Source organism: Tasmannia lanceolata, unplaced genomic scaffold, assembly GCF_043159265.1.
Source record: "Tasmannia lanceolata isolate RefF3 unplaced genomic scaffold, GAP_Taslan_0.1 ptg000044l, whole genome shotgun sequence".
Taxonomy (NCBI): Eukaryota; Viridiplantae; Streptophyta; class Magnoliopsida; order Canellales; family Winteraceae; genus Tasmannia; species Tasmannia lanceolata.
Genome location: NW_027518721.1, coordinates 22,118,134 through 22,131,914, shown reverse-complemented (window position 1 = coordinate 22,131,914; position 13,781 = coordinate 22,118,134). Strand labels below are relative to the sequence as shown.

General features: G+C 39.8%; 1 protein-coding gene and 1 pseudogene across 1 annotated transcript; one reads left to right on the top strand and one right to left on the bottom strand.

The window, feature by feature from the left end:
- Nucleotides 1–1,293: 1,293 nt before the first annotated feature.
- On the bottom strand, nucleotides 1,294–5,373 carry LOC143863531 (Tetratricopeptide repeat (TPR)-like superfamily protein). Its single transcript, XM_077374222.1, has one exon. It carries the CDS (start codon nucleotides 4,652–4,654, stop codon nucleotides 1,892–1,894), a length of 2,763 nt encoding a protein of 920 aa, XP_077230337.1. The 5' UTR covers nucleotides 4,655–5,373; the 3' UTR covers nucleotides 1,294–1,891.
- Nucleotides 5,374–8,088: 2,715 nt separating this feature from the next.
- Nucleotides 8,089–9,781, top strand: LOC143863729 (putative carboxylesterase 17 pseudogene; annotated as a pseudogene).
- Nucleotides 9,782–13,781: the final 4,000 nt, after the last annotated feature.

The following is a 13,781-nucleotide window of genomic DNA, read 5'->3' as shown; positions in this document are numbered from 1 at the left end:
AATTGTTCTGTAATATTTTATATTTTTCGTATAATCTTGCCTGTGGATGTAGGCATCTTTGTCATCATATAAATGTGTCAATCTTGTGTGCTTATGTGTGATTGCTATTTCCGTATTTTTGTGCTCATGCTCATTGGCTCAATAAATTTCTGCCAAGAGGTAATAAAACCATGTTGGATTGATCTGATCGGAGAAGAAAAAGGATTGATCTGATCATAGAAGAACTTTGGAGTTAGAAAGCTTGTTTGGGAGATTCTCGTTAGAGATAAAGTTTCCCAGTGAGATATTGTTTATCTAAACTTTTCTTTGTAATTTTAAAAGGTTGTTGAATTGATCTATAGTTATTTTGATTGATTGGTGTGTTAAAATAGAGTTTTTGTTTGCCTTTCTCAAGTTTTCAACTTCGGGAGAGGGCCCAGGATTTCTGCTTCAGGAAAGGGAGAGGGTCAACTTTACAGGGTGTCATTTGGAGGTGTAGAGTGATTGGCAGTAAAGTGCTCAGCCTCAATTTTTTGATTTAAAAATTCAACCCAAAGGGTAGTTTCTTTGTTTGGGCATCCTAGTTCAACAAGACCCCACTGAGGCCATGAAGGGAATGAGTGGGAAGGTGAACAAGATGCAAGTTGACTCGTGAGATGACATTGAGTGGAGGGCAGTTAGTGTGAAATTTAAGTTATAGAAGAAGAATAATAAGCGCCTAAATTATGGGAGAAGTTAGAAAAGCTTTGAAGTATCGATTGTGCGAGCTAAAGATGTAGTGAGGCCAACATTTTCTATAATACCTGATTGTGTTCAATAGAATTGATGAAAAGATGAAGGAAAAAGACAATGCCTTGTTACTTTTTACTTTCACTTCTTGGTTCTTATGACAATTTGGTGACTATAGTGCTTAACAGCTTTTTTTTTGTGGGGGTGGGGGGGGCAAAAGAGGGTCCTCATGTGCCAAGTGTAGGCCAACCCTAGAAAGAGCTAGAAAGAGGGGCCACACACGAGGGGGAGTGTTAAAGTATAAAAGATTAAACGACGCCATCTCCAACAGCTTAAGCTTTTGGAGTAATTGGGGGCAGCTTTTCCTCAAAAGATCTTGCCTTGCTCAGAAGTCAAATTGACCAAAAGATTCCAAAGGACACCTCCAACAATACCATCCCACACAGCATTCTGTCAAATAGATTTGTCTAAATTCAATTTAAAATGCGTAATTGCATTCACAGCGGTATAAATTTTGATAAATAAAAGGTTGGGAGCGCCGTGAGAGCGTTTATGTAATATTTCTTTGTATGTCTTTCAAAATAGTGCATAAAAAATAGTAATTTCTAATTATCTTCATATATCTTTCAAAATTTAAGTACATCAAAGAGTAGTAATTTCTTATCATCTTCAGTTTCGTGTCATCTTTCCTCGTACCTTGTGAAGACGCCTTTGTGCTTGCTCCAATGAAGTACTTTGAAGAGTTTGAGGAGTTTGATGCACCATATTTCGAAGATACCAGCATAAATGGAGGCGCCAATAGGTTGGAAGCATCACAAGGTTGCGCTCCTTGGAAGCTCCTTCTTAATAAGCGCCGAATCATGGTTCCGGGGCGGGAGTGACACTCATGAGGGAAGATTCCTGCTTCTAAGCTACAATGTTGTCTTCAATGGATTTGTATGCTTATACATCACCCTAACTATCACATGCACTCCCTACCTGAATTTGTTCTCTTCAACACATTGCAAATCCTTTCCGTATGTCCACCTTTTCAATATGCCCATATTTGCAGGCATCAGTTACCCCGGTGGTCTACCCATTAAAAAAAAAGTTACCCCAGTGGACTCGCCAAGATCCCTTCCTGCGCATTGCGTGAGTTTTAGACTAGAGTTATATAACTGAGCTTTGTAACTTTTGTGCCTTCTCACCTTGAACAAACATCAATAAGACTGCAACCCGGTGGCTTCCTCAATCCCCTGTCTCGAATCATTCTCCTCACCTCAACTGCATTGCTCCACTTTCCGGCAGCTGCATACATGTTCGACAATGAGACATAATAACCAACATTTTTAGGCTCCAAAAGAAAAAGATGTTCCGCAACCGATTTTCCCATCTCAAGATTTCCATGCTCTTTGCAAGCACTCAACAGGGCGCCCCACACACCTGGTGCTGGTCGGGTAGGAATCTGTTTGATAAACTCATAAGCCTCACTGAGTCTTCCAGCTCGGCCGAGCATATCAACCACACAAACATGGTGCTCAGTAGTTGGTATCACTCCAAATTCTTCCGACATTCGATTGTAGTATTCCCACCCCTCATCAACCAGCCCAGAGTGGCTGCAAGCAGATAAGAGACTAATGAAAGTGCTTTTAGTTGCCATAGTGCCCGATTCACGCATCTCAGAAAACAGCTTGATCGCTTTTCTACCATACCCATGATACCCAAATGCAGAAATCACTGAATTCCAAGTTGCAACAGATTTCTCCGCCGATTTTTGGAATATTCGATTGGCAATTTCGAGTCTCCCACATTTACTGTACATATCTACTAAGGCTGCAGATACAAAAACATTCTGGTGATGGCCAAAGCGGAGGGCATAACCGTTAATCTCCCTACCATGTCTAAGAGCTCCTAATTGTGTACAAGCAGATAGTATACTAACAATGGTGATCACATTCGGTTTGAATTCCAGATGATGAAAGAGGTCAAAGGCTCTTCTCGCATCCTTGTTCTGTGCAAATCCAGAGATCATACAATTCCATGAGCATAGATTTCTGTTGTGAATTGTATGGAATAATGATTCCGCACCGCCAATATCCCCACATTTGCAGTACATAGTTAGCAATGCATTTCTCACGCGAAGGTCTAATGCCGTCAGTGTTTTAAGAGCTAGTCCATGAATACACTTCCCATAGAACACCAATTCAAGGTTACCACACGCTGATAAAATGCTTACCAGTGTGATGGAGTCTGGATTTATGACTGAAGGCTGCCGCATTTGGTTAAAAGCTTCGAGAGCTTCAATGAAGTAACCATTTTGTGCATAGCCTACTATGACTGTGTTCCAAGAAATCAAATCTGTCCCAACTGAGATGCTCCTGAACAGTAAAAGTGAAGCTACCATGTCTCCACAGTTTATGTACATGAACATAAGGGCATTAATAGCTGGAACATTAAGTGAAAATCCAGATTTAAACATCAAACAATGAATTGATTTCCCAAATTGGAGTGCTTCATGGCAATTACAAGATGGGAGAATGGCTAAAAGAGTAGACAACCCGCATCTTAGACCCGAATGAAGCAAGTCTCGGAATAAAACCCCTGCTTCTTTTAGGAATCCGTCATGTGAGTAACCTCCAATCATTATGTTCCATGAAATTAGATCTCTATTATGCATGGAATTAAACAGAAGATTTGCAAGCTTTAGACAATCACATTTTATATACATGTCCAACAGGCTGTTTGTTAATGATAAATCCAATCCCAACTTTCTCCGTATTGAAAACCCATGAATCGATCTTCCTTGACGCAGTAAAGAGAATTCAGAACAGAGTGGGAGAATGGTCATCAATGTAACTGAGTCGGGCTGAACCGTTCTTGTTAACTGCATTTTATGCAGAAGATCGATGGCTTCCAAAACTCTTCCTTTCTTGGAAAGGCCATCAATCATTGAATTCCAAGTGACCACATCCTTATCATTCAATCTCAAAAAAACCTTCTCTGCAGCATGGAATCTATCACATTCAGAGTAAAATGAAATGAGGGCATTGGCAACAGAAACATGGGAAAGCTCATCATAACCCAATTTGACCCCACACCCATGAACAGATTCACCAAATCTCAGCTCTCCTAAACAAGAACATGCCGAGATGATACAAGAGAGACTCACATCATCTGCTCGGACACCTGAAAAACTCATTTGTTTGAAACACTTGAGTGCTTTTTCAGGATAGGTGTTATGAAGATACCCACATATCATTGAATTCCAAGATATAGTATCTCTAAATTCCATTCTCATAAATATAGACTCCGCAGAGCTCAAATCGCCACAATTTGAATACATGTCCATAAGAGCGTTCGGCAGAAAACAATTTGAATCGATATGCCTCTTTAAGCTTATACCGTGTAGAACCCGACCCTGTTCAAGGCTATTTGAACGGGATAAAGCCGATAGAACAATTAGCAGAGTTATGGAATCAAACCCCAATGCATCTTTCATCATTTCTTTAAATAGTGTCACAGCAGATTCAAAGCACTGACCATAAACACATGCATTGATCATCGCATTCCAACAAATTACATCTTTGCTAGTAGTTTCATTGAAGAGGCACCAGGCAGAACCCAAATCACCGGCTTTACCATACAGAGTAAGGAGAGAAGTGGGAGTGGATACGTTAGCAAGAGCCCCGGTTTTCAGGGCCAAACAATGAAGGCCAACGACAATGTCTAAATTGGGTTCTATCAAGCAGTGTCTAGCGAGAAAGAGCGCACGCGAAAGGAAGCAAATTTGGGAAAAAATATCTCTTTGCGGCATTTTGTCGAATGGTTTGGGGGTGAATGGGAGAGAAAAGGATTTAGGGGGGAGAAGGGACGATTTGATGCTTCCATGGGTGTTTTGTAATCGAATGTAGTAGGGAAGAAGGTGAATGATTATTGGGATTTTTATGGTTTTGGGTCCCCTCAGCATTCGCTTATCGCTTCACGTTAACTTTTTGAAATTTTGAATCTGATCGTTTCTTTACGTATGGGAAGACGGTATAACAACGGGTTTTGGGCAAAGATTTAAGAGACAGTTTTGCACCTTTTTAAGCTTATCATTTAGAAAAATCAAGGAATTCCATTGCAGCAAATTTAGCTAAGACCTTTTTACTTTCTTTCTCTGTATCTACAATGGGTTTTGGCCTTTTGGCAAGACCAAAACCAGTCCAATTCATTATAAATTCGCCTTCATGCAAGTATGCAACTTGGGCAATGCCAGGTTTGAATTATTTTGCTAAAAATGAATCTTATTCGACCCAAATCCATATTAATTACAGTATAGAAGCACAGTTTGATGATCCGAAAACTTACAAGAGAGCAGATGAAGAAGTCTACATCAATGTTGTTTTCAAAGAACCAGTCAAAGAGACCATTCGATTCTCTTCACGTGTGAGAGCTTTATATTCCACTCTTCAACTTGGGTTCGTTAGTGGTCACTTTTTATTAGTACAGCTTTAGGCTCATCTTTCAACCCATTGGGAAAAAGATATGAGACACCCCAACCTTGCCTTTAGTTACCAACCTTTGAAAAAGGAAAGAGCATTCTTCTGAATGATTCTATTCTGGGCGAAGACCTTCCACGTCTACAATTAACTTTGCTTGACAGTTGTGGTGATCCATAGGAATCTTGAAGTGTGAACTTGAGTGTGTTCTTGTGAAGTTTGGAGCTTTGACCGGTTATTTGGCAATAGTTTGAATTTAGACTTTAGAGCCAAAATGCAAATGAGTGTACTAGACCATTAAATTAAGATTTTAACATTTCACACCATGATCCTTAGGTCCACTTGGTTTCATATGGCCTTTTTCATGGGTCACCCCTTCCATCGGTGGCCCCACTCTTGTGAGTTCTCTCACTTTGGTTGTTCTAAGTAGACCTCTTCACATGTCGTCCCTCCTCTTTGGCAGCCCACTATGTAACGGCTTTCACTTTAGTTGCTCCAAGTAGTCCTTTTCACAGGTCGCCCCTTTGTAATTCGACCATGAGACGTGATGATGGCTCTAATACCAAATGTTAGGTACTAAACCAATACGCCGGTTGATAATATAAAAATGCCATTGATATCGGAACGACCATGTTTTGATAATGGCGCAAACTCACTTTGTTTTACATTCTCTGATTAGCCAATGAGAGCTTTCTGGGAATAGTAAGTCTTTTACATCTTGTTAAAACAAGTAAAACAAGGTGACTTTGTCTCATTACCATCACATGGCCAGCGCTGGATATCAGTCCTATATAGAAATATACAATTTAGAAAAATAATAAAAATTAAAAGAAAATATTACTTGAAGTTGGCAATATAATGTGGTAAAAGAGCTTACAAATTTCTTTGTATTGTAATAGATAGGTGATATGATAAGCCTCTAAAATCACCTTTTTGTCGGATTAGCCACATCATGCAATATATTGTCATATAGTGGACTCTGGTTTAAATTGGGTACATTTTGATAACTGATGAGACAAATCTTTGCACATTAATATAGGGTGATGATATTTTCAACCCCCTTGCAGTACTTGCACACTCCCCTTATAACGTGATTTGACATAAAGTTGCCTACTTTTCACGTCAAATCAAGTTATAAGGGGGGTGTGCATGTATTGCAGGAGGTGAAAATATCATCTCCCTTAATATATTGTCAATTGAATCTGATCTATAAAATAACATTGATACATCTTGATTAGTTCTGATGGGACGCACTCGCAGGCAACTAAAATCAGGTTTTAAAACACCTCACATCAATAGTCAACCCCTTTTCACCTTGGCTAAGTTCTAACTTGAGTCCAATTTTTAACTTACCAAGTCAATAAAAACTCATTTGACTCACCTAAGTCATTGAAAAATTGATCGTATCAATCACTGACTTATGAGTTAACAGTACTTGCACACCCCCCTTATAACGTGATTTGACATAAAGTTGCCTACTTTTCACGTCAAATCAGGATATAAAGGGGGTGTGCATGTAATGCAGGGGGTGAAAATATCATCTTCCTTAATATATTGTCAATTGAATCTGATCTATAAAATATCATTGATACATCTTGGTTAGTTCTGATGAGACGCACTCGCAGGCAACTAAAATCGGGTTTAAAAACTCCTCACATCAATGGTCAACCCCTTTTCACCTTGGCTAAGTTCTAACTGGAGTCCAATTTTTAACTTACCAAGTCAATAAAAACCCTTTCACTCACCTAAGTCAATGAAAAATTGATCGTATCAATCACTGACTTATGAGTTAACAAAACAATTAGTGTGTCAACATTAATTCGACAGAGTAGTCGACTCACTTTTATTATAGTTGAGTGACCAAAATGGCTCACTGAATAGGTGTACGATGCTAATCAAGATACTTCTTTTGTTCTTTCTTTCTGTTTCTAGGCTCTCATTGTTTTTGCTTTTCCTACACTTATTTATCTTTACTTTAGTCAATTCCTTTTCTATTATTCTTTTTCAACGTGAGATTCATGCATCCTTCATATGGATTTCAGCTATCCTATATAAAATGAATGAAGCTTGGCACTACATTCTGATTGTGCTCATGCTTTATCAGGACATAATTCCACAGGTCTAAGAGATTGAAGATAAGATTTAAAGAAGGTTAAAGATTCATACAAGATACAAAGGACAATATCTTATCCTTTGGCCAGCCACATGAAAATGGCCTCTACTCTCCATCTTCAAACTACAAGCTGGTCAAAAAAGTAGAGAATAAAAAGAACGAATGTTTTGGAAGAATAAAGATGGACACCCACGTGCAAGATGGCCACCCACTTGCAAATGAATGGTTTGGATCACCACAAAAAATGTATATATATATATATATATATATATATATATATATATATATATATATATATATATGAGGAAAGTGTTTCTAGTCTACCCCCTAGATAAGCTTATCTACTCCGCCTTTTAAAAAAATACAGTGAGCCCACGCTTCTTGGATGATCCAAACCATTCATAGGATAGGTCCTAACATAGATAGGGTGTGCCCAAAAAATCAGCACCAAAGGGTCATCCTAGCCCTTCATTTTGTTGGGCACACCGTGTCCAAAATGGACGCATATAAACGTGGACGTTTATATGTGTCCATTCTGGGAACCACAATGCCCAACAAAATGAAGGGCTAGGATGACCCTTTGGTGCTGATTTTTTGGGCACACCCTATCTATGTTAAGACCTATCCTATGAATGGTTTGGATCATCCAAGAAGCGTGGGCCCACTGTATTTTTTTAAAAGGCGGAGTAGATAAGCTTATCTAGTCTACCGACTAGAAACACTTTCCTCATATATATATATATATATATATATATAGAGAGAGAGAGAGAGAGAGAGAGAGAGAGAGAGAGAGGGCTTCCTTTTGGGTGAGCAACTTTCTGGTCTCTCTTTTTTCCTTTGGTTTGGTTGACTTCGGTGCAAAGTTTAAAATATTAGCATTGCTATTGCCTTGGGCCACCACTAATTTCCTAAGCCAATCTTTCATCTTGACATGTTTTCATACCATTTTTAGGCAAACAAAAGTGGCATTTTAATCACAAAAGATTAGGTGAAGCTATTTGGAGCAAGCACCACACCTACCCACTTATGACAGATGACTAAGCTCACACTACAGCAAACTAAGAAATTTGAATTAGGAAGTGGAACTGAATACAAATGTGGGACCCAGACGCTCATATGGGACATGTGGCTGAATCCCACTTGTCCACTTATCCAGGAATGAGATGAGAATTCTTCTCCCTCCTCAACTTTCGGCTTTGCCCTTATCCTTGTTTTTGCTCAATATAAAGAGAACCATGGAGACTGAATCCAAAATGAGAGTAGTATAAATAGTATACAAGAAGAAGACCTTCCTGTGTTCTCCATTTGTTCTATGAGAAGGAGAAGGATGGGAGCCATTTCTAAAACTGATCCAAGGTTCAACACCATTTTGGACAAGGGACATAACCAACATGGGGCTGTAATTGAAGAGATTGAAGAATTGATTAGAGTTTACAAAGATGGCCACGTGGAACGACCCCCGATTGTCGCTAATGTGACATGTACGCATGCTCTAGAGTCCAACATAACCTCTCGAGATGTGGCAATTGACAACTTCACCGGCGTTTGGGCACGATTCTATATGCCCAAACACCCATCAAAGCTCCCACTGATCATTTACTTCCACGGCGGGGGGTTCTGTGTTGGCTCGGCGGGGTGGAAATGCTATCACGATTTCCTTGCAACTCTGTCTGCCAAGGCCAATTGCCTGATCATGTCGGTTAACTATCGTCTCGCACCAGAGAATCGTCTTCCAGCGGCCTATGAAGACGGTATTAGTGCTGTAAAATGGGTCAGGCAACAATCACTCAATGGCTCAAGTGAGCAAAGTTGGTGGTGCACCTGTTGTGACTTCTCGAGAGTTTTTATAGCCGGAGACAGCGCCGGTGGCTCCATAGCACACAACATAGTGGCACGGCTCGGGTCCGAATCCACCATTCTAAAGCCATTGTGTCTCAAAGGTGTCATACTAATACAACCCTTCTTTGGTGGAGAGGCACGAACCTCGTCGGAGAAGTACATGGTGCAACCGTCTAACACGGCGCTCAGTTTGAAGGCGTCGGACGTCTACTGGCGGTTAGCCCTGCCGATAGGGGGAAGCCGCGATCATCAATGGTGCAACCCTTTATCTAAGGGGTCGACCAAGTTGGAGGATCTGAGGGTCCCACCTGTTTTGGTGTGCATTTCAGAGATGGATATATTGAAGGATAGGAACTTGGAGTTTTGTGAGGGGATGCGAAGGGCAGGGAAGAGCGTGGAGCATGTGATGTACATGGGCGTAGGACATGCTTTCCAAATCCTCCATAACTCTCCGCTCTCTCAAACTAGAACCCATGAAATGATATCACATGTCAAGGCGTTTGTTAACCAATAGAACTCAAATTTCTGGTTCTCTAAGCTGTACATCTATATGCTTAGTTGAAGAGGCTGCTTCTTTTTTGTGTTGAAATTACAATATATAGTAGCAGCTCTTCTTCCTCCTCCTCCTATTCTTCTTTTTCTTCTTCTTTCTCTCTCTCTCTCTCTCTCTCTCTCTCTCTCTCTCTCTCTCTCTCTCTCTCTCGTCAAATATTGGCTCTACATGTAGGAGGAGCTGGGTCCCACCTCCTACGTCAAAAAGCATTAATGAGGGGAGCGAATGCGTACTGCAGGGGGAATGAAAATATCATCAGCCAAAAAATTTCCTTCTTTTATTTCATAATTTTTTAGGGTTTGTTTCGAATTAGGTTGTTGGGAAAATTTTATTGAATTATTTTCCATGGAGCATGAATTTTTTTTCTTTTTTGGAAGAAATAGCACACAAGAACAACCATTAAAATTAAATATAATCAAACGAGTAATCTGTCTCAAGGTGGTTACGCTCACACTCCAAGTTATGTCATTCAAGAACCAAATAGAGAGCCATAACCTTTTTTAATGCCTTGCATGTTGACCCCCAATTAAAAATTGAATGCAGTGATTTTGAAAGATATGCAATAAAAACATACGAAAGGGGCTAGAGACATACACAGCCAAAAGAACATATAAAAACAATATAAAGACTTTTATATATATCAAAACACTTCCAAGAAACTTAGTGTTCTCTTTTCTTCTAAATCTCTACACTTATCTCTTGTTTCACCCCCTTTTTTCTATACGAATGACTAACCTTTAGACACAAATCACTCCTAAAATAGTTGACCACATTAAACACATAGTTGTAGTTCCCATGAGTCCTCTAGATAACCTAAGAAACTTTTAAATTCCCCTAAGAGACTCTTAGAGAATCTAACCTAACATAAAAGACTTAGAAAACATGCAAAGACTCTACTCCTTTCAATACATAATAAGTACACTAGAATACCACAACAACACTTCATTTACCAAAGACTCATTGATTTTGATTTACATATTCTAACGCTGTAGACCCATGAGCGAGTGGGCAAGAGCTGAGTTCTCTGCATCTTTTACTCTTTGTTGTTCGCCATTGTTCCACTCAAACTGCCCACCTGACATTTTGACTTGAACTAAACAAATGAATCTTTAATCATGCGCCGAACCCACTTCGTTTTCTACTCTATATAAGGGCTTAGACCCCATGTTCTTCTTACAAAGCTCATTGAACCTCTTCTTAACACCTTTTTTCCCCTCCCGGCCGCCATCCATTTCCTTGTTTGACAGTCGAGAGCTCATTAGTTTCTCCAAAGAGTCCTTTGCCGCATTTAGCCTTACGATATCCTTATGTTTTGATGAGCATATCGTAATCAACTTTAAATCAACATATACGCTAACAATAACTTTAGAACTTTTCTTCCTCTCTTGGAGAACAAGGTGGTTCCCCTGCTTTTGGCAAAACTCATACAATTTTGTCACCGGATGTGGTTGAAGAGTTTCTTTCGTAACAATGGGCTCCAGAAGCGCCCTAAAAACCATCCAAAGAACCTCTAGATTGAAGTTGCTATCAACATAAACAGCAGCAACAACGGATTTTACAACGTCTGCTAAAACTTTTGGCGCTTTAACATCACCGCCGTACGGAGCCTCTTCAACTTCTCTCTTGATTGAAAAGGTAAACTCCCTCACCTTTTTATCGAGAAAAGGGGCGTCACGCTGGAAATAGTTATAGAGGCTGTAACCAACAGTAACGCGAGCAAGCTTCTCAGTGCTTAAGTTAGCCGAACGGAGAATAGAGAGATCGCCGGCATCTAGACCTGGGTAAGAGAGATATATGTGGTTTGTGATCATCATGCAAAGAGCGGCATCCCTGACAAACTCGAGCCGTTGATAAGACTTCGCCTTTGGATGAGATGAGTGAGTAAGAGCCTCTTCTAGAAGCATCTTGTTTCTAAATTTGTAACCTAAGAGCTCTTCTACAGCCTTGATCGAGCTTCTCATGGTCATGTCCACCGTGATGGCTTCGACTTTACTTACGTTATTCAAGCCCAAAACGATCACATAGTCTCCAATATAGTCTTCGTCTTCATTGCTTTCCAGATAGGGAGTTCCTTTGCTTTGGTCTTGATTGCTTTCAGGGCAATGGATTTCTTTGCTTTGGTCTTCTTTGCTTTCAGGGCAGTAGGTTTCTTTGCTTTGGTCTCCATTGCTTTCAGGGCAGTGAGTTTCTTTGCCTTGGTTTTCATTGCTTTCAGGACATGCTTTGCAGCAAAAGAAAAGGGTAAGAACACATAAATAGGCTTTGACGGGTACACCCAGAGTTCCAATCGGAATAGGAAACTAGATGTTAGAATTTGAAAGAAAATAGAAACTTCAAATTCGCACCCCCCGAGTTTTAATATTGGCACCCCTTTCTTTATTGGGAAGGATATGCCAAAAGAGACTTATCACGACCCACCTCTCCGTTTTTTATTCTGAAAGAAACACCCAACTTAAATTCTATTTCTATTTCCAACAAGATAAGAACAAAAGGGCGGAAGGATAAGAAAAGGCATGGAACAGAGTAAAAACAAAATTTTCCAATCTATTGGAAAATGAAGTTAATAAAGTTTTGTTTAATTTTCCATTGAATTTTTTGTTTTTTTGCAAAATATAAAGTTTCCACTTTTTTATAGGAAAATTGCAACCTTACTAGACCCTGGAATTTTTTTTTTCCATGGATTAAATTTTCCATGATATTTTTGTCTTGCGCCTCTAGCTCAATTAGATGGTGCTCCATCAGGACCATGACTGGTGACATGTGGGCTAACCACGAGAACTTATAGTGTTTCTGGGTCCCATGCATTATCATTTCTATCCCCAACCATTACCACATCTTGTAATCTCTTATCCAGTTCGTAGTGCTTTTTTGTCAGATTTTGGTATGTTTACCATAGATGTTTGTTTCCTTTTTTTAAATCTTATTTAAGCAATCGTGCATGGAATCTGTATGTGTATTTACACACTAGTGTTGTTGTATGTTCACTTTCATGTGGTTTTTGGTTTACATCTCCTGTGGTCGATTCACAGAACTCCTAGAAGAACTTGTTGTTGGGTATATAATATAACCCATGTATGTTCTAATATAAGCCCAATAAAATAATGCTTCAAGCAACCTCTTGCTTGACCTAATTACTCTAACACTTGTTATCGAACCGTCAGCCATTGTCGATGATGAGGACATGATGAATTCTGAACCGACGGATGACTGATTTCCAGAAGAAGCCTCTTGTGGTCTGTTCAGCAGAGGCGGGGGCACATATAGCATGAGGGGGCCATGGCCCCCTAATGACTTGCAAAATCCTTTTTATGGAGCATGGATGTACATGCATGCTTAGCTAGTTTAGTGGGCAGTCCCAATGACTAAAGCAGGCAAGTGTAAATTCCTCGCTCCGCCCTGCATGCCCTATAGATTATCATAGCCCCTAGATCAAGGGACCTCATAATTTTTCATTTCAGATTTTTCTCTAAGGCTCTGTTCACTTGCGTTCCCGGGAGACCACATCATCCCGGGAAAACACCTCATTTTTTCTTGAGAAAGCTAAAATTCACATGTTCACTTGTCTTCACCGGATTTTAAAGGAGCCTAGGTGGAAAATGTCACATCTAACATGGAAAATGGAAAAGATGATGTGGGAATGAGTATTTTCTCACAAGTGTGAGTGTGAGATTCCTTTTCCCTTTATTTTGGTGGGATTTGCTTTCCCAGGAAAACTAGTGAAAAAAGATGGCAAAGCAGTTTCTCGGGAATCTTTTTCCTGCACAGTTTTCCTGGATTTCTTTTCCTAATGCCACATCAGATTTTCAAGAAACCTTTTCTTTTTCTTTTCCGGGAATACAAGTGAACAGAGAGTAAGAATTTTCAATTGACTAATCAAGATATAGGGTAATCTAAGGGACATGAGGTAAGTCTCTTGGTGACTAATAAATCAATAGCCGTACAAATGTACCGTGCTCACGGTGGGGCCACCAGCTTCTTTCATATAAAGCAAAGAGGTAACTGGTAAGGAGTAATTCCCACCGAAGAAACGATAAGCGGGTGAATTCCAATCACCGTCCAATCAATATCAAAACTCAAAAGGTTATAAGGATTAGCTTAGGGAGGTTGC